Source organism: Cordyceps javanica, chromosome 4 (genome assembly GCF_051103115.1).
Source record: "Cordyceps javanica chromosome 4, complete sequence".
In the NCBI taxonomy this organism is placed as follows: domain Eukaryota; kingdom Fungi; phylum Ascomycota; class Sordariomycetes; order Hypocreales; family Cordycipitaceae; genus Cordyceps; species Cordyceps javanica.
Window position 1 is genome coordinate 1,369,541 of NC_139298.1, and position 23,901 is coordinate 1,393,441.

The following is a 23,901-nucleotide window of genomic DNA, read 5'->3' on the forward strand; positions in this document are numbered from 1 at the left end:
ATCAACGAGAGGGGCCCGGGCCTCGAGGACAATGTTTAGTTTATTAGGGTGGCGCTGGTGGGAGTTGGCGATGTGGCCGGCCCCCCATGGCCCCCTTGCGATTCCCCTTAACTGGAGCCGCTGGCACGCTATTTACGGGCTGTGGGCGGAGAGATGCGTTAAGCCGGCTGGGCTCGTTGAAATGACTTTTTTCAAGCAACCCATGGCGTGTGGTACCGCGATATACTGCCTCTTATTACCATGGATGACTCGGGCGAGGCAGAATGCTTTGAATTGTTCCTATGCCTGGTTCTGGCAACATGCGGCCTGCGAACTGTTAGCGCCGGCAAGGGCTCAGGAACCGGTCTGCAGCCAACAGCGAGTGGGCTGGCCCCCAGCGCCGCCAGCCGTTGTTGAGGTTTAGCGTCGTTTCAGGCCCCTGTGACGCTCATTCTCGGAATCTTTTTGGTTGCGTGTGCCCTGGCAGCATTGCAGGATCTCCGGGGCACTCAATGCGCTGTCTGGGGGGCGCAGATGTTGTGGCTACTGTGGTGGATGTGCGGGCGCGCCGTGCTTCAAGACGTCGGTTGTACTACGTAGTACTCAGTACTCCGTAGCAGATTTAGGCGGGTTTACTAGCAAAGAATGGAATGAATATGTTTTGTACAAATATGTACTCTATTATAATATCAAATCTCGCTTCTATTATCTTTCCATTTGATTTATGTTTTTGTGGATTTGGCAATCATGCGTCCATGATAAAATAGCTGCGTTTTGGCCTATGTAGTCAGTCATATAGGTAGGGACATGCGTATGTGCTCCGTTTTTTACACCAGGCATAACCAGAGGCAGCCAAACAGTCGACTCTTATTATTACAACTTGATGATACGGTGTGCACTTGCCATTTTAGCGGGCTTTATACTTATTCGTCCTTTCCATCTGGTGTGTTGGCCATGTACTCACTCATCAGGCATCTTTCTACACAATCCACCACCACGATCTAGTAGCAAGCAGGACGAGTACCGACAGCCCATTCAAGTGTCTCTAGCAATAAATTGCTTGTTGGGCTAAGTACGGAGTACTTAGGTAGCTTCCTTGCTTTGCCGGCGGCTCCGTCTTTCATCAACCACGGATACGCTGTTAATGCTGGTGTCACGCAGAACACACGACACTCAATCTTTTCAGCTTGTATTGCACCTCTCCCATTTCCCAGCCCAGCTTTGACGTTGCCGTTGCCGTCGATCGACGCCGTATCCGTGCCTAATACAATACACGTCATACTCCCCTTGTCAATACTCTCTATTTGGGCACACTCACGCCCTACAGTTACTGCATTCCCTCTGATTCTTACCAACCACTCTCTCCACCAGAGCATGACGTGGCCTGCGGTGCCGACTTCGCGACTGCTTTTGATTGGAGACGATTTTCTCTTATATATATATATATATTGGCGTCAGCAGGCCCATACCTGACTTTGACAGACCTCGAGGCATTGGCAGATACCTTATTCGCGGCTTCGGTCAAAAGATTTATGATTCGTAGGCAGGATTTTGTGCTTCTCCAGGTGCTGTATTCCGTTGCGTGACATGTCAGTGTGGTAATGGCGGCTTCGTACCACAGAAAAACTACATTAGTTGTGTAGGCGGCTGGCTCCCGAGTGTAGCAGGGCAGCAAATACAGAGCACTCTCGCGAATTAATACAATCCCCTAGGGCACACTGCCTAAAAACCAAACTCAGCCCAAGATTTGTTTGGTCACTGTGGAATTGACATCGCCCGTGCTTGAGATCCTGTTAGCAAAAGAGAAGCTTTTCTACGATAAATAGAAACATTCAAGCTCACAGGTACAGGGTATCATCCGCTGAATTAACTAGCCTAGCTGCAGATTAAAACCTCGTGGGGGTTTCCAGCTTCACCGAAACAAACTGCTGGCTTTGGTGCTAGCGCCCCTGCTACTTAGGTACCGCACCAATAGGTCGTGAGATACTAAGCCAACTATGTTTACAACCATACACTGTAGGTAGTGATTCATCTCTTAGTACAGATGGGTATAGGCTACAAACCACCTACATACTAATATACTGTGATGCTGTGTGCCTGATCAACCTTACCTCTATTCACGGAGGCTTGGAAGCCTAACTGATCAGCTGGCATATCACTGCCGACCTACCTACCTACCTGCCTACCTACGGTAGGTACCTACCTCCTAGAGGTTGGTAGGTAAGTACCTTACTTGTCAGTTACCTGATAACCATCGCTTGTATGTACATTGGTAGTCGCGCTACACCCAAAAGGTACCTGCTCGCCAGCGTTCCAAACTGTCCACTGTGCTCCGTCGTTTGACACGCCCATTACGCAAAGGCCCACCTCGTGGCACCTGGACCAGGCCTTGCCTGGACTTTTTTGATACCGCATCTCTTCTCCCCATCACCACCACCAACAACTCTCCAACATCGTCATCCAGTTTCTGCTTCGTGTTTTCGCACGCGAGCAAAGCTGGCTTTCTTTTCCGACTGCAGCTCGGTAGCACGACTGTCCGAAATACCCACCCACCTACTATCGTCTACGTCACAACTAAAGTTGGGAAAAGCTCTTTGACGGCGACCTGCACCCGCCTTTAAAGTTGCGCCTGGCTGACGTTCCGAGCTCTTGCAAAGAATTTTATCAACTCTGCTTACCCCCAAAATCCTGTCAATACAGCCCTCGCTACTAGTTAGCTTGATATATTGAAGCCGGCCGCTGTTCTGCGAGTCTCACGGGTTGTCCAGAACCGAAGCTAAACTTTTCGTCGCCCTCAACACATACGCACGAAACATTCCAACCTCAAATACAAGAGGCCCAGGGGTTGTCCATCCGAGGACACTCCGCCCACGCAGGAAAAGCTGTCGCCGCAACAGACTGATTAAGAGAGTGGAGGGGACGCCTGTATTTGTTCATGCGGCCCTGCCGCTTCTGCTTTCACGATGGGCAAGATCACAAAGGAGATGCAACTTAAGCATCGTGATAGTTTGGTAATCCTATATACGTCCCTGAAAACATCTTTGGTCTTGACACACTAACCCATCGCTTCACAGTCACCATGGCTCAAGAGCTATGTCGAGGTCGCCTCCACAATATCCCTTCCACTACTGCCACAACACCTCGCTACATACCCGACACGATGGCCATTTGGACGGGGTGATTTGTATCACTGGATTCCTCTCTTGAATCGCTTTGATGCTATCTTGGAAGTGTTCTGCACCACATACAAGCTGAATCTTGGACCCCAGACCGATGACTTCGACTCATACATCCTTCGCAACCTGTCCGGGCAAGGAGCGTTTGCCGACGAGAAACAATGGGACGATCAAGAGCTGAAAAAGCTCGGATATAGCCAGGAAGGTGATCGAGAGCTTGTTGAAGCCATTCTGACATTCTCTCGTCTACTGCTGGAGCACTGCGGCAACAGAAGCATCTACGCAAGTAGTGCTCATCTTAGCGACCTCCTAAACAGCAAGGCTCTGTCGCTCTTGATATCTGCCCTTGAAGTAGGCTCTGAGCTTGCACAGAGATACCAGGCTTCGGTGAAGCGAATCGGCAACTCCTCTAAGCACATTAGCGCAGCCCTTCTCGCCAATCACTACAACATTGATCTGGATCGCGTCCAGCAAATAGCACAAGCCTTTTCCAAAGCAACGGTAGTAAACCTTGCTGACCCGGGCCCAGTGACGACACCCACTCCGCGCTCTAAAGATAAAACGCCGGTGCAGACCAAGGGTACTACGAAGTCTCATGCCACGGATTTGGTAGCACTCGCCACATCTGAAGACCAGCGCTGGTCAGATTGGGGCGATGTGCGGGTGCGATATTACCCCAAAGATGCCAGAGTATCCCATGATGTGCTTGCTGAAGGGGGTCGCTCTTCCCAACCTTCCACGCCGACACCTCTGCGGCGCAGTTCGACAATCGCTGGAACACAACACACCCCCAAGCCTCGCAACACCCACATCGAGGAGTCATCTCCTTCGGTATCCCGTATGCCTGGCATGGTGGATGAGGTAGATGGGTCTGCGCAGAAGACATTTGACATTCCGCAGTCGATACTTATTTCATCCAGTATGAGTCAGCTATTGGACAAACTTCCAAATGACATGACCGAAGCATCCAAGTACGAGGCCTTTCACCGATTCCGAGTGGCCAAAGCCCTTACTGGATCTCAAAAGTCTCGCCAGAAAATTCTTGGAGCCCGCCTGCTTGCCATTACCAACTTGGCCTATATTCACACAGAGTCAAATTTTGTGGAAAAAGTGTTGAGACAAGACATGGACGAGACACGCCGATACCAACTTGTTTACCAACTTGCAGAACTCATTCATCCGTCTTCAGACGGTAACGCTGATTCACCGTTATGGCTTCAGACAATCTCCCTCGCTCTCATGGAAGCAATGTCTAGCTTTCCCTGTCGGGCGCAGGATGTTCTGTCCGCTCTCAATGCCAACGTTAACCATGGTGTTCTTCTTTACGTCATCCGCAAAGCTGTGGCTGGGATGGAGGTTCCCAGTGCTGAAGACGATGGTGATCAGGTAACTGAGACCGACAACTGGCGCAACAACCTGTTCTCCCTCACGCTCAATCTATCTATGGCAACGAGAATTGGAAGCGAAATGGCTTCTGCAGGTCTTATGGAGATCCTCGTTCACATCCTGAATATTCGCTCATCAGTAGCTGAGCGGCACCACTCTATGGTTCTGGCGTTCTTGGATGGTTTGATCTGGGCATTCTCTCCCGCGTTCATGGCCTTTTTCAGTGCTGATGGTCTTGATGCTGTCTCGAAACTGGTTGTTGATACTGTAGCTGAGGCAAAAAATTTGGTAGCAGCCTCCAAGGGTATTACTCCGGAGCACCAGTCAAGTGCGGTTGACTACGAGGTGCCATACTATCAGCAACAGACGCTCAAGTGGCTCTTGAAATTTATCCACCGCATCATGTCCAACTCGTACAATTATAGCGGCAACACAGAACGATTACTGCGAAACCTGGCTGAGAAATCCGATCTCCTTGCTAGCCTACGTGACATAATCGGAGATAAGACGTCTTTTGGTTCTGTTATTTGGACGAACTCTGTTCTTATTTTGAGCGACTTCATCAATAATGATCCTACCAGTTACGCAGCCATTTCAGAATCTGGAATGATCAAGACGTATCTCGAGGCAATTACTGGTCGAAGTATTACCGATATGTCGCCGCAGGATGAAATCAGGGATGCAGAAGAAGGTTCAAACGAGGCTTCAGAGGCGTCTGACGTAACAGCCATGATTGAGAGAGATCAGCGACCGCATCCCCCGAGTGAAGAATTGCTTCGCACCTCCAAACATGGTGACGTTACTGCCGGAGGCATTCTAGCATCTTCCGAAGCCATAAATGTGGTGCCGCAAGTACTCAATTCCATCTCTCTCAACAACTCTGGAATGAAGCTGGTAGTATCTTCTCGTGCATTTGACAGTTACTTGGAAATCTTTGAGAGCCCCGAGCATGTCAGGTGCATGGAGCTAGATATTGATCTGCCTAATGCTATTGGCGGAAGCTTTGATGAATTGGCTCGCCATCACCCTCCTCTCAGGACTGCTATCTCGAATGCAGTCATCGACATGGTTGCTAAAGTGCGCTATTTTGGCATTCGCAAGGCAGAAGAAGATAACTGGGGTGTTCGCCTGCTCGGTACTGATGAAACCGGAAAAGTCGTTTCGATCGATCAACATGGGCATGTTACAAGAAAGAGCGAGGATCTCACACCTGCGAAGCCAACGAGGAACTCAGATGTAACCATGCAGGACTCGGCGACTCCTCAGATTGTCGAAGATGACACGAGCGAGCCCGTCTCAAGCAGGAAACCGGATACTATTACGCCTTATATTTATGCCTTGGCCACTTTTCTCACATCATATCTTTCCAGCACCTTCATCAAGACCAACTTCGTCGAAAAAGGCGGCATCGAGCTGCTTCTCGACATCTGCGAGTTGCCCAGTCTGCCCGCTAACTACAGCGAATCTCCAGCGGCTAGATCGATGAATTTAGTTGTTGCGCAGCTTGTAGAGCATGCCCCTGTGCGAAGTCTCCCGTCTCTTTTGAAACGTGCTCAAAATTCGATTGACACTCTTCGGCCTCTAGCCATGAAGACGGAGGCGCTTCCGCCATACTTCGGCCCGTTTCTCTCGCCAAACCTGGAACTGCCCGGCCTAAATCTTCCAGAGCCGCTGCTGTCTGGCACCAAGATAGTCAAGGCTCTCTTGAACGCGCAAAATTTCATCAAGATCCTCTCTGACTGCTTCAACTCATCTCGATCGCATTCGCTCCAGTTCTATCCTGTCAATGCTTTTGATTACTACCTGCAACTAATCAAATCCATGGGCCCACTGCTTCGGGGAGTCCTTGCTGAGGAGGCCGGCGAACTGGCAACTGTTCCCCAGCACTGGTCAATCAAGCGTGGTGGATCGAGTCCTGAAGGCGAACCACCCGTCAACAATGCGGTCTTCGGCAACGACAGTACATCGCTGCCCGACGTTTTGAAAAGTACAGGCGCTTGGAAGCAACCTGAAGGGGCCGAGATTCCGAAGTCGCCTACAGAGGAGGAACAGAAATCCACGCGATTCCACAACTACGAGGCTCTCAAACTGCTCCTGCATCCTATGATCCCAACTTCATTCCCGCTCTTCCAGAATATCGGCAAAGCGCTGGTTCCAAGACGCGAGGTAACTCACGGAGACCCATTCCCTAGGCCTAGACATTTGGAACTGGCAAAGGAGTTGGCAGCTACTGTGCTTGATCAGTTGTCGCCATCTGTTTCGACACCTAATCCAGGTTCCAAGGAATTCCACTACTGGATTATCATGATGCATACCATTCACGAGATGCTCATCGACAATCAGCCAGGCCGACAGCCTGACCGAACTCATGTCCATATTATAATCCCCGTGCTTCTTGCTTTCAAGGAGCAAGGAGGCTTAGACGTGCTCAATACTATCCTCAGAATCTTCACAAATGCTGTTCGTGAAGGCTCGAATGCCAGCCGCCCTGATGAACTATCGAAGGCCAAGGTCGCGGCATTCGGCCTGAAGAAGATTCTTGAACTATATGTTCTACTTGTCAACGGCAAGTACCTGGTTGATACCAGTAATCAGTTTAACCTTCAACGCCACACCGACAGAAATCAGGTTGTGTCCAACATTTACCAGCAAATCGTTGTGGAATTTCGCTGTGCAATTCTGCCGCCAATGCTCGAAATGTGGGACTCGACCTTGGTCGAACATGTTTCGGATGAGACGGCAAAGCGGATTTTAGATATCCTCAAGCTGGTTGCTACTGCCGAAAATGAACCCGCCTCAACGCCCAAGGACAAGGCTCCCTTTCTGCTTCTCAACTATACCGATGTTCGCTTCGATTGGCGCCCTCTCCGTGGGATCATAAGTGATTTATCAAACGTTGGGTTCGACGCGGATCTCGTCCACGAAGCTGTCTTCCGTGCAAATGGCAATCCGTCCAATGCTCGAGAATACTGCCGAGCTCATAAAGCCGGTCTTGCAGGGCCGCGAAACCCTATTCCAGCAGAGGATGCCGATGTCAATACAAGCAAAACTCCAGAATCATCGAGATCTCGACAGCGGGCTCCATCTACCGGAACTAGCACTTCCGAACCAGACCGCATGTCCTTGGATACATTCACGGAAGGTTTAGATGATGACGGTCTTGTCGACACAGAAGCTCAAGCTCCGGAAGAAAGTGATTGTGCCGCTGGCACAGCCCAAGCCCAAGTCAACGAGCAAAGTTCCAGACCGGTCACAAAAGATGGCCTCGCCCAAGCCGAATTCTCAGGCACCAAAGAGGAGCTTGATGCTTTGAGGTTGAGGCTTCGCTCCAACCTGATTGATCACTCTTTGGATGTCATACGCACCCACCCTGACTGCGCTATTGAAGTATCCGAGTTGATACAAACGATGGTTTTGCAACACCAAGATCAAGAAACTCACGAGGAGGTTGGCAGTGTGCTCACGTCTGCTCTCTCATCTTTAGCCCTCGACCCGGAGGAAAAAAAGAAGAACGGCAAATGTATTGCCGCTTATGCTCACTTGCTAGCCTTGCTACTTCAAGACCAAGCCTTCTTTGAGAACAATGTTGATGGGTTACGAGACAAGGTTGGGGAATATGTTGATTTCCTCAAGGTTCCAAATTCTAGTGCGATTGATGAACTGTCGCCTTGGATCCCTTACATTTTGCTTGTTCTGGAGCCGCTTTTGTCGCATGACGAGCGACCAGTCGCAGCTCAGTGGTTGGCTCCAAGGACTGTTGATGATCCCGTTCAGCCTGCTGTGGTACAACTCGGCATCTCTCTCATCAGTGACCAACAGCGCTCAGACATTCTGGAATCACTGCTAGACTTACTGCCGCGCGTTGGGAAGCAAGAGATTCTGGCGACCTCCATTTTGAGAGTCTTGGTAATTGTTACCCGCAGGCGCTCGCTCGCAAAGCAAATGGGACGAAAAAAGAACCTCCAGCGTCTATTTCTCATGGCCAAACAATTGGCAGGGCATGGTTCTGAGAGAATGAAGCAAATCCGTGCCACGTCGCATATTATTGCAATTTTGAGGCATATTGTTGAAGATGAGGAGACTCTCCGGCAAATTATTCGCGCCGAGATCAAGGCCGAATTTCCAAATGTCCAGCGTAACAATCGTGGGCACGCAGACGTTTCTACCTATTTACGAACGCTGGCACCTATTGCTCTTCGGGCGCCTGAGCTGTTTGTGGAAGTCTCGAACGAAATGCTTCGATTTTCTAGATGGTCTCCCGCTGAGAGTGAGACAGCAGGCAGATTGAATTCTGTTGCTCTAAAAGACGGAATTGGTGCTTCCAGCGATTCTGGGCCTTTAGCCGACGCTGGAAGCAGCAAAGACCAGCCAAGCGGAACAGATGCCTCAAATACTGCCGATGAGGTCAAGCCATCAACTGAGTTGACTGACAAGGAAATGGCTGACGCCCCTAAAATCACTGACAGCAAGCGTCCAGTAGTTGAGAACCCAGATGGCGTCGTTCATTTTCTTTTGTGTGAACTGGTCAACTACAGAGAAGTCGATGATAAAGAACCAGCGGCAAATGCGTTGAAAGATGCCCAACCGGAGCTTGATGTGAGTGACGCTGGCTCTGAACAATTCGAAAAGGAGCCAACCACTGGCGAAGGAGGCGACAAGAAGCAGATCAAGCCACAGTTCAAGTCCGAGGAGCATCCCATCTTTGTGTATAGGTGCTTCCTGCTCAATTGCTTGTCGGAGCTTCTGCAAAGCTACACTCGAACCAAGGTCGAGTTTATCAACTTTAAACGAAGCGCTCCCCCGATTTCCACTGGAACTCCCATCAAACCGAGAACCGGAATTCTGAACTATCTCATATATGACTTGCTTTGCCAAGGTAATCTCGCTGGCACCGCGGACAATATAGCTGCGAAGAAGAAACTTGCCACCTCTGCACAAACTCAACGTGTACTGGTTGCCTTGGTTTCCAAAACAAGCGAGAAACCTGCGAGCCAAAGCCAAGAAAAGTTTGCGTACGATGACGAGCCAGACTTGCTCTTCGTCCGCAAATTCGTGCTCGACACAATCTTGAGAGCTTATGAAAGAGCTCCTTTATCTGACGAACCTTTCGAAACAAGATACTCTCGAATGCAGTCCCTCGCGGAGCTTATGATGCACATGATTGGCGATAGAGACAAAGACCAGCATCGACCCGGCGCCAGGAACGCGGAGAAGAGTCAGTCTCGCTCTCAGGCACAGATTCGTCGTCTCATGTATGAAAAAGGCTACTTGGACAAGCTGACCACATCCATCGCCGAGCTTAGTCTGAACTACCCTGGTGTCAAACGTGCCATTAAATATATTCTGCGAGTGCTTCGAATTTTGACTGACACCGCAAAAGAGCTCAGTCACTCTAACTTGGTACCCTCTGACCCAGGTGCTGAGCAAAGCGAAGACGAATGCGATGAATCCTCTTCATCCTTGTCTGATCTCGAGGACGATCGAGAAGAAACACCAGATTTATATCGTAACTCTGCCCTGGGGATGCTTGAGCCAAGAGATGAAGATGATGAGTCTGAGTCCGAAGATGAGGACGAAGATGCCGACATGTATGGGGACGAGTATGATGAAGAGATGGACTATGGGGATGAAGAAATGTCTGATGGTGAAGATGATATCAGTGACGACGACGAAGAGTTGGGCGAGATGGGCGATATCGAGGGTCTGCATGGGGAGCCTGGCGTCGTGGAAGTCATCATGGACGACGATGAGAATGACGAAGATGAGGACGACGACGAAAGTGACGGCGAGGGTGACTCTGCCGACTCGGCTGACATGGAAGACATGGAAGACCGTGTGGAGATTGTGGATGAAGATGGTAACCCGATCGAGGACGATTCCGCTTGGGAAAGTGACAGTGATATGGACGAAAACGATGAGCAACCAACTGAAGACGTGGACTATGAGGCAGAAGTGCAAGATGAAGTAGAAGCGCGTATCCACGGCATGGGGCCAAGAGATCTTCTTGATAACATGGCGCGCGCTATTATGGGTGACGATGAAGGGTATGGCCAGGAGATTATGGATGGACTTGACGACCATTACATGGATGAAGATCAAGATGATGTCGAGGATGATGAAGAAGATGAGGAGGAGATTGAGGATGAAGAGTACTTCGACGAAGACGACTTTTACGCTCCTGAGGACCATCTCCCCCATCTACCTTCTGGTGGATGGGATGGCATGAACCCAGAGGTTGATGATAGACACCGACTGCTACTTCTAGAAAACAACCGGCGACCAGTTTTCACTAGAATGGAAAATCGAGGCGGCCTCCCCGCCCGGTTCGTTGGGACGCATCGTGACGGCGGCGACTTCAGAAGCTACTTTTCTCGCATGCACCGCCCGCCGGGCCAGCAAAGCCACCCCGAAGACGGATCAAACCCCTTGCTTCGCCGTAACGATACTGAAACTGAAAACTCCTCAAGGGCAGGCAATCCCAACTCATTTGGACTTCGCTTGCCAGAAACGATTTTCACCGGAGGCGGCCGCCACATGATCGATGGGCCTATGAGTTTTCTAGGCGAGCTTATGGAGTTCTTGCCAATGATGGGTCGTAATAATAACGGCCAAGCATTCCACGTGCAGATCAGCAGACCGGGCGGTCCTCGTGGGGAATTTGCACCTATCCGCCCTGGCAGACATGACGCACGACGAGAAGTCGCCCAGGAGCCTCACCAAGCAGTTGCCTTCACTACGGAATCAACTGTCAGCCGATACAGCGAAGAAGCAAGAATGATCTTTGGAACGAACCATGTTCTCGAAGCATCCAAGCTCAGCAACGCCATCAGTGCTGCCCTTACTCCAGCAGCTGTAGAGCATCAAAAGAAAGTCATGGCTGTTGATGAAGAAAACCGCAAGAGGGCAGAGGAGATCCGCCAGAAGCTCGAGGAAGAGCAGAAAGAAAAGGACGCGAAAGAAGCGGAGGAACGTGCTGAAAAGGAGCGACAAGAGAATGAGGAGCGAGAACGTCAGGCAGCCCTCGATGCAGCTGTTGCAGCCGATGCGGATCAAGCGCAGGATGGCGAACAAAGCACTGCAATGGAAGGCGTTGAGAGCGCAAATAGCGGAGGACCAGTAAATCAGCCTGAAGCCAGCTCGGCCCCCAGAGTCACGACGACCATCAGAGGAGAAGAAGTCGACATCACAGAGCTAGGTATTGATCCGGATTACCTGGCAGCCCTCCCTGAAGAATTCCGCGAAGAAGTGATTGCTCAAACCGTCAGTGAACGACGCTCCCAGGCGCTTCAAACAGCTCCTGCCGGAGAATCCACTGAGGTTTTTCAGGAGTTTCTTGATGCCCTACCGGAGGAACTCCGCTTGGAAATTGCGCAGCAGGAGCGACAAGAACAGCGCCGACGCGAAGGAAACCGAAGACAAGCCGGTAATGCTGGTATCGCACGCCCGGCTGACATGGACACGGCCAGTATCCTGCAGACTTTCCCGCCCGAGCTTCGTGACGAGGTTCTGCTTCAGCAAGGCCAGAGCCTGATGGATCAGCTGACCCCCGAAATGGCGGCTCAAAGTCGAGCGCTCAATCAGCATACCACACCCGCGGGCCTACAGCGCGGGCTACACAGCGCGGCTCCCTCGGGCGGAAACAACTTGAATGCTGAGGCTGGCAAAGATGCAGAGAGCAAGCCACCTCGGAGGACAGTTGTCCAGATGCTTGATAAAGCGGGCGTGGCAACTCTACTTCGGCTCATGTTTATTACGCATCAAGGGTCCTTCAGAAACTACCTCTTCGCTGTATTCGCTGATGTGTGCGAGAACCGACAAAGCAGACTGGAAGTCGTCAGCACTCTCCTTCAGATTCTACAAGATGGCAGCACGGATGTCAATGCCGTTGAGCGCAGTTTTGGACAGCTGTCCATTAAGGCCAAGCGACTCAAGGACAAGGAGAGAGAGATCGAACCGCGTACTCCACAAAGTCTCAAGCGAACCTTAACCTCTCTCAGTGTCTCCAGCACTGCACAGACCAGTTCCGAGACCTCACCATTGCTGATCGTCCAGCAATGCCTGGATCTGCTTGTGGACCTTTGCGCTAGAAACCCTCATATTCCATGGCTCTTTTTAACTGAACACGAAACAGTTGGTGCCTCGCTTCGTAAAGCTTTTGGCCGCAAGGGCAAGGCGAAGGACTCCAAGGCCAGCAAATATGCCATCAATGCACTGTTGACGCTGCTGGATCGCGAACTCATCACTGAGAGCTCTTTGGTCATGACTCATCTCGCTGACCTCCTGAACCGAGTGACGCTGCCGTTGCAAAACCTCGAGCGTCGCCGCAGAGAATCGCTCGATGCCGTCACTACCAAGCCAGAAAAGTCAGGCGATGGAGAACAAGACGGCGAAGTGCAGTCGGGTACCGCGGGAGGTGCCAATGAGGGCCCAGCAAGTGACAAGTCTCGGAAGCAAAATAATGTGCCTCAAAAGCGTTCTCGGCAACTACAGCCTCCCGTTATCCCCGAAGAGAATCTAACACTGGTTGTGAGAATTTTTGTTGCCAGAGAATGCAGTTCTAAGACTTTTCAAAACACGATTGCTACCATCAAGAATCTTTGCGCTATTCCTGGAACAAAGGCTATCTTTGGGCAGGAGCTCATTCGCCAAGCCCGTGCTCTGAGCGAGAATATCGTGACAGACCTGAACGAACTCCTGCCACACATTCTTGCAGCCAGCTCTGGAACAGAGATTCAAGGAGTTGCCCTTGCCAAATTTTCTCCAGGAGCTTCCGATCAGAATAAGCTTTTGCGAGTGCTTACTGCCTTGGACCATCTTTTCGAGCCAAAGAAGAAGGCAGGTCAAAATACGTCTGATGAACATGACGAGGGCAAGCAAGATTTGCTCACCTCTCTGTATCATAATCAGACATTTTTGAGTATGTGGGACAAGCTAAGCAGCTGCTTGAGTGCCATTCGACAACGCGAGAACATGCTTAGCGTTGCAACAATCTTGCTACCTCTTATCGAGTCTCTCATGGTTGTCTGCAAAAATACGACTACCAAAGATGATGCTCTTCCCAGTCAGCAACCCGGCGAGGAGCCACTCGCGAGCCCCGTGGCCGAATCACAGACCGCCAGTTTGTTCTTCTCTTTTACTGAAGAGCACCGCCGTATCCTCAACGAGCTTGTTCGGCACAGCCCCAAGCTCATGTCCGGTACATTTGCTCTGCTCGTGCGAAACCCCAAGGTCCTCGAGTTCGACAACAAGCGCAATTACTTCAACCGGACTGTTCATTCTCGAGCTGCGCATGGCCAGAGTCGACCCTCGTATCCGCCCTTGCAGCTATCAGTTCGACGCGAATCCGTGTACCGCGATTCATTTGCTAACCTCTATTACAAGAGCGGAGACGAGATCAAGTATGGCAAACTTAATATCAGATTCGGTGGTGAAGAGGGCGTGGATGCTGGCGGTGTCACAAGAGAATGGTTTCAGGTCTTAGCACGCCAAATGTTTGACCCAAACAACGCCTTATTCATCCCGGTTTCCTCTGACCGAACCACTTTTCACCCCAACAAACTCAGCAAATTCCATTTGAACGAAGATTCCAACGCTGGCGAGAGCACTGACAGTATCCATTTCAAGTTTATTGGCAGAATCATTGGCAAAGCCTTGTATGAAGGCAGACTCTTGGATTGTTTCTTCAGCCGTGCCGTGTACAAGCGCATTCTTGGCAAGTCAGTGTCTGTCAAAGACATGGAATCCTTTGACCCCGACTACTACAAGTCTCTCTGCTGGATGCTCGAGAACGACATCACCGATATTATCACGGAGACGTTTTCAGAAGAAGAGGATGAATTTGGTGTAACTAAGATTGTTGATCTTGTTCCAAACGGTCGTGAAATTCCCGTCACCGAGGAGAATAAACAGGAATACGTACGCCTAGTTGTTGAACACCGCCTGCTGACGTCGGTCAAGGATCAGATGGAGAGCTTTTTGAAGGGTTTCCATGAGATCATTCCCGCGGAGCTGATCTCCATCTTCAACGAACAGGAACTGGAGCTACTGATCTCGGGTTTGCCTGACATTGATATTGATGACTGGCGCAGCAATACTGAGTATCATAACTACACGCCATCGTCCCAGCAGGTCCAGTGGTTCTGGAGAGCAGTGCGCTCCTTTGACAAAGAAGAGCTGGCCAAGTTGCTTCAATTTGTCACCGGGACCAGCAAGGTTCCTCTCAATGGCTTCAAGGAGCTTGAGGGTATGAACGGTATCAGCCGGTTCAACATTCACCGCGATTACGGCGATAAAGATCGCCTGCCTACATCTCATACTTGCTTCAATCGTAAGTGACTTTGTAACCTATTCAAAGTGAACTGTATACTAACGGCCTATGATAGAACTTGATATTCCGGAATACGACAGTTATGATACACTACGTGCTCAACTTTACAAAGCTATAACGGCCGGAAATGAATACTTTGGTTTTGCCTAGACTTAACACCGTATAGAGCCAGAAGTCGTTCTGTGCGCCAAGCGAGCAGGCCAGTCTCTTCACGACAGAAGCGTGGATATACAATTTTATTCTGGTAGTGCAGGTTCTGATGAAAACGAAAGAGGGTTCATGGGAGGTTCAGCCACACCGCGAGCTAATTGCCGTGCGAAGGGGAAGTGCAGGCCCCCAGAGCTGGCAAAGTGGTATTACGCTGTGCAGAACCTAGGAAGTTACGGATTGTAGGAGTTCTTTTCTTTTAGCAATGGTAAATAGAGAATATCGGACCTCATTAATTCATTATGCCTCGTGGCTTCTTATGATTGAACAGGAATGGTTTCGAGTCCACGAATTAGGTTATCTTGGAGCGTTCGCCGTGAAAGATATGAAGCACAGAGGCATTTTGAACCAAGCAAGTCACTAGTTGAAAGCTGACGAGATTTCAAGCGCTGCAAAAGTATATTTTGCCGTTTCCATCATGTGTCGGTACATTCATGAAGCAGTGCACAGTATGCCGATGCCACAACGATTGGGGAGCGCCAACAGTTTATTACTCCGCCTATGCATTACACGACACAATGAGGTGTAGGATTTCTGATTTTTTTTATTTCCCCGCATGAACTTTCCTAATCTTTGATTTAAAAAAGAAATTTTCTTTTCGCTGAAACCTCTTTTGACCCCGTTTTCTCAAGCATCTTCATTACAAAAGAGAGGATAAAATGGGGGACCAACGCCTCGTGAAACACACGCATACAGCATATTTACTTGCGCATGGAGGAAGCGCGACGCTTGCGGGCGTCAGCCTTGTCAGCCTTGGCCTCGGCGACACGCTTGGCAAGGATCTGAGCGTACTCGTTCTGAGAATTGGTGTTAGCTACAATGCCGGGAGAATTTTTTTGCTGACGGGGAAAAGCTAGATGACTTACGGCCTCGTCCTTGACCTTCTCAGCCTGGCGGCGCTTGAGGGCGGCACGGTGGCGCTTATGCTGGAGACGCTGGGGGGTGACGAGTCTCTGAATCTTGGGAGCCTTGGTGTAGGCGGACTTGCCCTCGCCCTTGGGCTGGACCTCGCGGCGAATGACGTACTTGCGGACCTATTGAGGGTTGGAGCGGTTAGTTATCATGTTGGGGATACGTAACTCGGGAAACTCGTGCAATCGTTTTGCCCTTTGGTCGACCTTGGATGGAACAAGCTTCTTGTCCTTTTTTGTCATCGCATTTTCCATTGTTCCTTTCCCTGCCCGTGGGAAATTGCAAGCAACAGGTCCAAAATTGAATCAAAAAGAAGGAAGCAAGATGCTCGTCCCACCCGAGGGGACATGCCAGGTGCAAAAAGAAAACGACCGACTTTTCTCACACTCTATCCCGGCCGGGCATGCAGGATGAAGACAGAACATGCTGTCCCCTTCGAGCACATCCGGCGCGTGATAGGCGATGACCGAGTATGATGGAAGGAAGGGCGCGAAGCAACATACATCGTCATCCTTGGTGAGGCCGAAGAAGCGGCGGATCTTGGTGGCGCGCTTGGGGCCGAGACGCTTGGGGTGGACAACGTCGGTCAGGCCGGGGATGTCGGACTCGCCCTGCTTGACGACAGAAAGGGCCAGGACGGAGAGGTCCATGCCGGTGATGCAGCCACGGACCGACTTGCGCTTGCGCTCGCCGGTGCGGCGGGGGCGGTAGCACGAGTGGCCGGTGGCGAGCAACAGGCGGACACGGTTGGGGGCCATGACACCCTGCTTCATGGGGAAACCCTGCTTGTCGTTGCCACCAGTGATGCGGAAGATGTAGCCCTTGAACTCATCGCCGAGGGAATCGCCGGGAACCTCAGCACCCATCTGGAGTCGATTTGTTAGTGTACGGTCGGCAGGGGAGAGAAAATATTCGAGATTTTATCAAGCTCAGATGCCCGCCTGTCTCGACGACAATTGCTATCCGTGACAATATCCATTGATTGAACATGTGTTAAGATAGAATCGGGGCAGTCGAGAGGCTGGCACGAGCGGTGAAAGAAAAAACTCTTGATCGAGGGGTGTCGACATACGCGCTTCTCCATGAAGGCATTGAGCTTGCGCTCGTCCTCGACTTCGACGAGCTTCTGGCTGCCGTTGGCAGGGTAGGAAATGTTCAGCTAAGGATAACGAGTCAGCATTGGCATATCCTTCCATTGTACATGTGTGAACGTTCGAATCCCATTTTGACGACCAGCGACAACAATGCTCTTGCAAGCTCAAGGACAACGGCAGCGTTGATGAGTTCGCTCATGGCATCGTCCGCTTGTGCTCGTCGTCGTCGTCGTCATCGTATGGTGCATCTGAGATTCATTATGGAGGAGGTAGGGAGATCTCTTACCTTCATCTTGCCAGTATGTGGTGGTGCAAGTTTTGTCTTGACCTGACTGGAGTGAAGTGTCGTATGTGGTTGACGGGTAAAAGGCAGGCGGAGCGAGGCGGGCTTTCGCGGTGTGGGAAATTTGGCGCTGCAAGAAATGGAAAATTTTGTGTGTCGCTAGGGTTCTGAGAGCTGTAGGACCAATGACATTGCAGAGGGCTTGAAGCGCTATGGGGCCGTTGAATGTAGCGAGAAGAAGGGAAAAAGATAAGTGGACACAGCTGTGGCTAGTAATACAGACTGTGCCACAATTAGCTCAAGCCATAACTTTGCTGCAACTCGCATCGCGCTAAACCCAAAGAGTCAGAATGCAAAGTTACTTGTTGTCCAAGGCTGGCCCCCTGCCAAAGTGAAAGCTTCATTCAAAGTCATTCAATATACGTGCCCGATGAACTTTCTCTTTTAAAAACGAAAGAAAATACCCCGCAGCCCAGTTTTTAGAAGCCTTCATATTGGGTCTCGCTGTATAACTTGTCCGCCACCATGTCAACGGCCAGACTGGAACCTCCCCGCGCAGACAGACAGCCAGAAGGCCCCAACCCTCTACCACAACTCATTCAAACCCCTTCGGGGCTGGCCCTCCTCGAGCTGCAGGGCACCATAAACCTGCCCCAGGGCAAGGATGGGCAGCCTCTTTCCGATGTAGAGATTGGGCGCATCGAGTTCCCCGACTATGACCCCGCGGGCCGTGATGCGGCGGCGCAGGGGACGGCATGGATGAAGCGCGTGCACATGTTTGTCGGCCAGCACCAGCGGCTGACGGGCGAGGTCAAGAAGCTGCCGCGGGCCATTGCCGTGGTGCGCAAGCGCGAGAACAGGATGGAGTATGGCTCGGGCGGCGCACACATGGAGGAGGGCGAGAACCTCGAGGTGGTGGAGATTATCAAGTACAAGCTCATGTTTGGCAGCAGGCCGGAACCTGTGGGCACAGAGAATGCCGTATAAGAGGGGGGCCATAGATTGGCCGTGTACATTAATACATATGCGAGCAAGAGACACTGCCTTGTGGAATTCACGAGCTAGTCGTGGACAATCATGGGTTGGCCGTACACCAGCTTGCTACGCTTTCAGCACCTCGCAGAGCTCCTGCACCCGACGGAGCGCTCCCACTCTCCTCTCAGGATCCGGCGCTTCGGATACAAATACCAACGCGAGCACCAGCGCCGCGTCCAGCCTCAAAAATGCCTCCTCACGCGCCGACACTGTCTCCAGCGCGCGAACGCTCCGGTATCCCGCCAGGAAGGGCTCGCTACGCGCTCCCCACTCCAGGCTGCGGTACACGTCGACGACCGGTGGCGCGAGGAGCGCGTTGGTCCAGTCGAAGACGGCCGACACGCGTCCGGCGTTCATGCGCACGTTGACGTGTCGGAGGTCCATGTGCAGCAGCGCCGGCCCAAACCGTCCCAAGAGCGGCCGCGCCACCGCGCCCAGCGTCGCCTCGTCCACGGCCCAGCCCCTGGTCTGCGGCTCCAGCCCGCCGAGCACCGCGAAGCGTCGTCTCATGCGCTTCAGAAATAGCGCCGAAATCTCGCCGCCGCTGCTGCGATGGCCCTCCATGGCCACGAGCGCGACGGGCCAGTCGGACGGGACGGGCGTGGCGTGGATGAGGGCCGCCATCCGGCCGAGCGCCGCGTCGTCGGCGGGCGCGCTGTCGCCGGGCATGTACTCGCACACCATTGCGGGGTAGCCCTCAATCTCGTAGCAGCCGTACGGTCGAGGCACGGGGACGTCGGTGGTCTGGAGGAGCTCGAGGATGGCGGCCTCCTGGCGGACGAGGTCCCGGGCGTCGGTATCGGGGTCGTTGGCGTTTTGGAAAACCTTGCACTTGGGCACGCGGAGAACGACAGCGCCATGCGTGGGCGACTCGGCCTTGTAGACGTTGAATTCGAGGCCCTCGGCCAGGCTTTCCAGATGGCTCAGGCCTGCCTTGGCGGCGAAGGCTTGGGCTAATTCCATGTTGTGTAGGCGCGATTGGGTGAACGGCGAGCTATGACGGCGTAGCCTCGCTATGGCTGTTCTTGTTTTAAATCTTCTCGATATATATAGATGTCGATATTCTGCGAGCACCGACTGCTGATCAATGCTTCACGAGACACACAGTCTGAGGTGCTCCAAGCTGTAGAAGGCAAGTTGAGATGCTGCGCAGCCGACATTGACTCACTCACGGCTAGTGCCTTTCGGGCACCAGCAAGGATATCGCAGATCGGGTCAATCATCAACATCAGATGAAATGCCCAAGTTCAAGTAGCGACGTACGATCCGGTAGATGGGCTTCAGTTTCAAACTTTCAACTTTTTTTCTGTATTGTTTTATGAATTTTACGTTTTGTGGTATTTTTTGCAAGTTACGTCGCAGCGGCAGCGTCCAGAGGCTTTGTCCGTCCCAGACCATCCTTGCCGTAATAATCCATCGGGTAGACGCCGCCGCCGCCGCCCTCCTTGTCTGTCCAGTCCTCAGCAATGCCAAGCGTCACCAGCGCTTCGTACGGGGTCAGCAGCGGGCGGGCAAAGGCGTAGCCCCAGTCGATGCTGAGGCGCGGACAGGCGACCTGGACCCAGCACTCGACGTCGGCCATCATGGCCAGCTTGCCGGGGAATATCTCGCTCAGCAGCAGGTTGACCCAGGGGATGCCGCGGGCGCGCAGCTGCGCCTCGATGAGAGCCATGGTGTGCGGGTTGCCCTGACGGCCGAGCGAGCCGAGGATGAGCCCCCAGCGCCGCGCGCCGCGCGCCGTCCGGATGGCCGTCCGGCGCACCGACTGCATCTCGTCGTGGCCGTACGTCTCGCGCGTGAGCTTGCGCGAGTACGGGTCGTAGCGGTACGCGGGGATGCTCGGGTTGTGGATCATGATGCTCTCGAGGTGGAAGCGGCCGTCGCCGAGGTACAGGATCAGGTCGACGCCGTCCTCGTCGCGCAGGCGCGGCGACGTGCAGCCCAGGATCTCGCCCTTGCTGAGGGGCGCAATCTGCGGCACGAGGACGCGGAAGCCGGCGGCCTCGAGGCTGCCGCGCACGCCGTGGATGGTGGCGTTGAACTGGATGGTGCCGACGAGGGCCACGGTCTTGCCCGAGGCAAAGTTGCGCTCGAGCGACGCGAGCAGGTGCGCCGTGTCGATGCTGATGTCGACAAAGACGTAGAGCGTCTTGATCTTGGTCACGTCCACGGGGATGAGGCAGCTGTGGGCGTAGTGCACCAGCAGGTCGCAACCGAGGGCGCGCGCCGTGTAGTCGTCGATGCAGCAGGCGCCGTACGTCACGTCGCCCATGATGAGCGTCTCGACGCCCGGGCAGAACTGGGTCAGGATGTCGGAGATGGTGGTGGCGAAGAGGAGCAGGCCCTCGGGCATCTGCAGGGCGACCTTCTTGGCGCCCGACGTCTGGATGCGATGGATCGTCTTGGGAATCTCAAAGCTGTAGTTGGCGGGCAGCAGCGCGATGGCCTCCTTGAGCTTGGGGTCTTCGGAAATTTCTGGCGGCACGCGGTTCAGCAGCCTTGGTGCACGCCTGGGTTTGGCAGCTTTTATGAAGAGCTATGTCAGTATGGTCTCATTTGAGCATTTGCGCCAGAGTGAGGTACTCACTCTGCAGTGCGCCACTTTCTCCTGTAGTGCTTTGCACGCCATTTTTGGCCGCTGCTTCAGCAGCCGCCCTTCTTCCCACAAAGCGCTTCCTGGGTTGCTTGACGGCTGGTTCCTGGCCGTTGAGCTGTGTCGTATGATCCTGTGTTGCGGACTCTGCCTGAAGCATCTGAGACTCTTCTATATCTGCGGCCAGGCCGAGATCGACCTGGGCCCTATCGTCCTCCATACCACTTGTATAGAATTTTGATATGAAAAAGAAAAACGCTTATCAGTATCCTCATGTGAGATTTTCCGCCACTTCTGCCACTATCTGCCGTCAAAGTGAATTTTTGGTCGTCGTTGAATGAGGTGAGTAAAGTGGTGGTGGTTTACATTTTGCGCCAATGGGATTGGGCGGCGTCGTCCAAACTTTTTGGTGGAGCGGGTCTCGCCACTGTGAAGCACGACCAGGCAACGCTACTATTGATCAAGACTGAGAGAAGGGCTGCAATGTAAGAAATTAACTTCTACTGCTTTTGTAAAGCCATAAATCGGGTTTCTCTCCTTGCAGGCTTGAGAATGTAATTACAATTGCTCTAGCGAAACCATATAACAATAGTCCAGCCCGTATTATAGAAGCAAAACTTGTCCGTATAAGAGAAAAACGTCAAAATCATACAAGTTTGGTATTCGGTAATAGAAAATAATAATCATTAGACATAATGCTGGTCCTTTGGTGTTTCGCCTGCTTGCATAGATGCAAAGCGGCGCCGGCTTCACGTCACCAAGTAGCCGCTTCTCGCCTTTGCCAACCAGGCACCACAGAAAGTAAGCCTCTTCCCCAGCTTCCTTTATTCGCTCGACTCATCCTGGTCCTTGCTGACCTTGAATTTGTATGTGGCCTGAAGGACGTACGGGTCGTCACCGGGGCCAAAAATCTGGCGGTTGCCACGCATCCACTCGGGGTTGTTGATGCCATCAATGTAGTCCTGGACCTCCATGACGACGCAGCCGTACTGGGGGATAGTGCGGGGATAGCCTTTGCTACCCTGAGTTTTCTTGAGCGCGACGCTCCCGTCCATGCCGTTGCAGCTGTAGACCTGGAACGCTTGCTGGTCCGAGTAAACATCAATGCTGATGCCGGACCACTGGGAGGCAAGGCGGGCAACGGGGCCCTCGGTGCGCCAGTCATACGGACCGAGATGGTCGCGGTTGACGAGGAAGCAGTTGTCTGTGGGGGGGTTTTGTTAGGTTGCTGGTGTTGCAGTTGAGCGTTTTTGGTTCTACTGGGTCGAAAGCTTACCGTAACCCGTGCAGTTGAAACCGCAGTTGTTGACGAGGTCCTTTTCGCCCATGGCGTGGCCAATCTGTCTGGGCTGGCTCCAAAAGTCGTTGACGGAGCCGTTTTTGTTGGACCAAAACTCGCCGTTGGGGATGAGGATATTGTCGACGCCGACGCGCTGGCCGCTGTAGGGAAGGTGCAGGGTGTGGTTGAGAGCCGTGTTGGTGTCGTTGTTGGCGAAGCCGTCGAGATTCCAGTAGGTGTGGCTGCTGAGCATAATGGGCGTCTTCTTGGTCGTCGACAGCGCAATCATCTTGATATGCCAGTCCATGCCCTGCAGGGTGTATGTGACGTAGGAGATGACCTCGCCGGGAAAGCCCTCCTTGCCGTCCGGATCCAGGATCATGAAAGTGATACTGTTGCTGGTGTGAGATACGACGGTGAAGTTGCGCCAGTCCCAGCCGTCGGGCCCGCCGTGGAGCGTGTCGACGCCGTCAGGGTGGTCGGGCGTCGGGTTCTCGTTGGGCTTGATATGGTAGGACTTGCCATCAATCTCGAAAGTGCTATTCTTGATGCGGTTGGCGTAGCGGCCGGGGACGCCGCCAAAATGCGGGTGCAGCTTGTCCTCGCCGTAGTAGGTGGCATTGTCCCAGCCGGCGACGATGTCGCGCTCGACGCCGCGCTTATCCTTGAGCAGCACGTTGGAGACGGAGGCGCCGTAGGGTATGAAGGCGGCGCGCAGGCCGTCGCCCTCGATCCAGTACTTGCCGTCCTTGTCCGGGCCAGACGATGTCGAGTTGGAGGTGGCGGCGGCCGAAACGAGCCAGGGCAGCGCGGTGACTGCTGCGAGTGCCGCGAGAGGGGGGGCGGGCCTCATGATGGCGGGCAGCGTGTGTATATGTGTATATGAAGTAGATGTGGTGGTGGTGGTATCAATGTGCACAAGTGTAGAGATTCAGTCAAGAACTCTAGAAATGGCTAGCAAGAGTAGGGAACGGGCAGTGGTAATAGCTCCTCCCTCGAATTACAGAAGAAGATAGAGACGAGAGAGACGAGAGAGATCAGGTTCCGGAGGCTGGAAGGGCGGAGTATTTTTATCACCGGTTGCGTTGGACGACATGCGCGTAAAGGGTCGGACAAGCTACAGCCGAGTCGAGCTACCCCAAGTGTGAAAATGGGCCAGCAAGAGGCTGGATCGCCGTCAGCGCCCCCGAGCTAACAATGTCTGACCGGCCCTTTTCTCGTTGTATTCTTTTTCAGGTGCGTGGAGGGGGAACGCGGGGAGAGACGTGAAGGATCTAGCTTCAATACCTAAAGGGGCAATGAGCTGCGTTGAGGAGATGGTTGCCGTTGTCCCACTACGCATCCGTAATGAGAACCATGATAGTCTGGGGTTGCGGGCCAGCCAGCACGAGGCAGCCAAACAAGCCCAATCCAATCCGAAAGGCCCCTTCAAAAAGGGAAGAAAAAAAAAGGACAAAGAAGAAAACTCAATAGATTTTTTTTTTTCGACTTGCCATCTGCTGCCCAGTTTCATTCAGACAGCCCATCAAGTATAGGGCTCACCCAAGTCGTACAGTACAAGGCCGACCGAGCTGGCAATCGTCTCGGTCCTCGTCTTAAACCAGACAAGGATGCATCAGGATGCATTGCG

The 23,901-nt window shown here is 52.6% G+C and overlaps 6 protein-coding genes across 6 annotated transcripts; 2 read left to right on the forward strand and 4 right to left on the reverse strand.

The window, feature by feature from the left end:
• Positions 1-2,942: 2,942 nt before the first annotated feature.
• On the forward strand, positions 2,943-15,018 carry V2A60_006295 (E3 ubiquitin-protein ligase TOM1; the record flags this gene model as incomplete). The annotated part of the gene is made up of 4 exons (XM_083257589.1): positions 2,943-2,990; positions 3,054-9,867; positions 9,922-14,868; positions 14,924-15,018. 4 exons carry the CDS (start codon positions 2,943-2,945, stop codon positions 15,016-15,018), a joined length of 11,904 nt encoding a protein of 3,967 aa, XP_083113715.1.
• Positions 15,019-15,776: 758 nt separating this feature from the next.
• V2A60_006296 (40S ribosomal protein eS6) lies at positions 15,777-17,373 on the reverse strand (the record flags this gene model as incomplete). Its single annotated transcript, XM_083257590.1, has 5 exons — positions 15,777-15,872; positions 15,942-16,109; positions 16,491-16,853; positions 17,060-17,146; positions 17,368-17,373. The coding sequence occupies 5 exons, from the start codon at positions 17,371-17,373 to the stop codon at positions 15,777-15,779; spliced, it is 720 nt and encodes a 239-aa protein (XP_083113716.1).
• A 516-nt stretch (positions 17,374-17,889) lies between these two features.
• V2A60_006297 (chromosome transmission fidelity protein 8) lies at positions 17,890-18,351 on the forward strand (the record flags this gene model as incomplete). Its single annotated transcript, XM_083257591.1, has 1 exon — positions 17,890-18,351. One exon carries the CDS (start codon positions 17,890-17,892, stop codon positions 18,349-18,351), a length of 462 nt encoding a protein of 153 aa, XP_083113717.1.
• A 114-nt stretch (positions 18,352-18,465) lies between these two features.
• Positions 18,466-19,362, reverse strand: V2A60_006298 (kinase-like domain-containing protein; the record flags this gene model as incomplete). Its single annotated transcript, XM_083257592.1, has 1 exon — positions 18,466-19,362. One exon carries the CDS (start codon positions 19,360-19,362, stop codon positions 18,466-18,468), a length of 897 nt encoding a protein of 298 aa, XP_083113718.1.
• A 388-nt stretch (positions 19,363-19,750) lies between these two features.
• V2A60_006299 (2-(3-amino-3-carboxypropyl)histidine synthase) lies at positions 19,751-21,212 on the reverse strand (the record flags this gene model as incomplete). Its single annotated transcript, XM_083257593.1, has 2 exons — positions 19,751-20,922; positions 20,987-21,212. 2 exons carry the CDS (start codon positions 21,210-21,212, stop codon positions 19,751-19,753), a joined length of 1,398 nt encoding a protein of 465 aa, XP_083113719.1.
• Positions 21,213-21,816: 604 nt separating this feature from the next.
• V2A60_006300 (galactose mutarotase-like domain-containing protein) lies at positions 21,817-23,124 on the reverse strand (the record flags this gene model as incomplete). Its single annotated transcript, XM_083257594.1, has 2 exons — positions 21,817-22,196; positions 22,269-23,124. The coding sequence occupies 2 exons, from the start codon at positions 23,122-23,124 to the stop codon at positions 21,817-21,819; spliced, it is 1,236 nt and encodes a 411-aa protein (XP_083113720.1).
• Between the last annotated feature and the right edge of the window lie 777 nt (positions 23,125-23,901).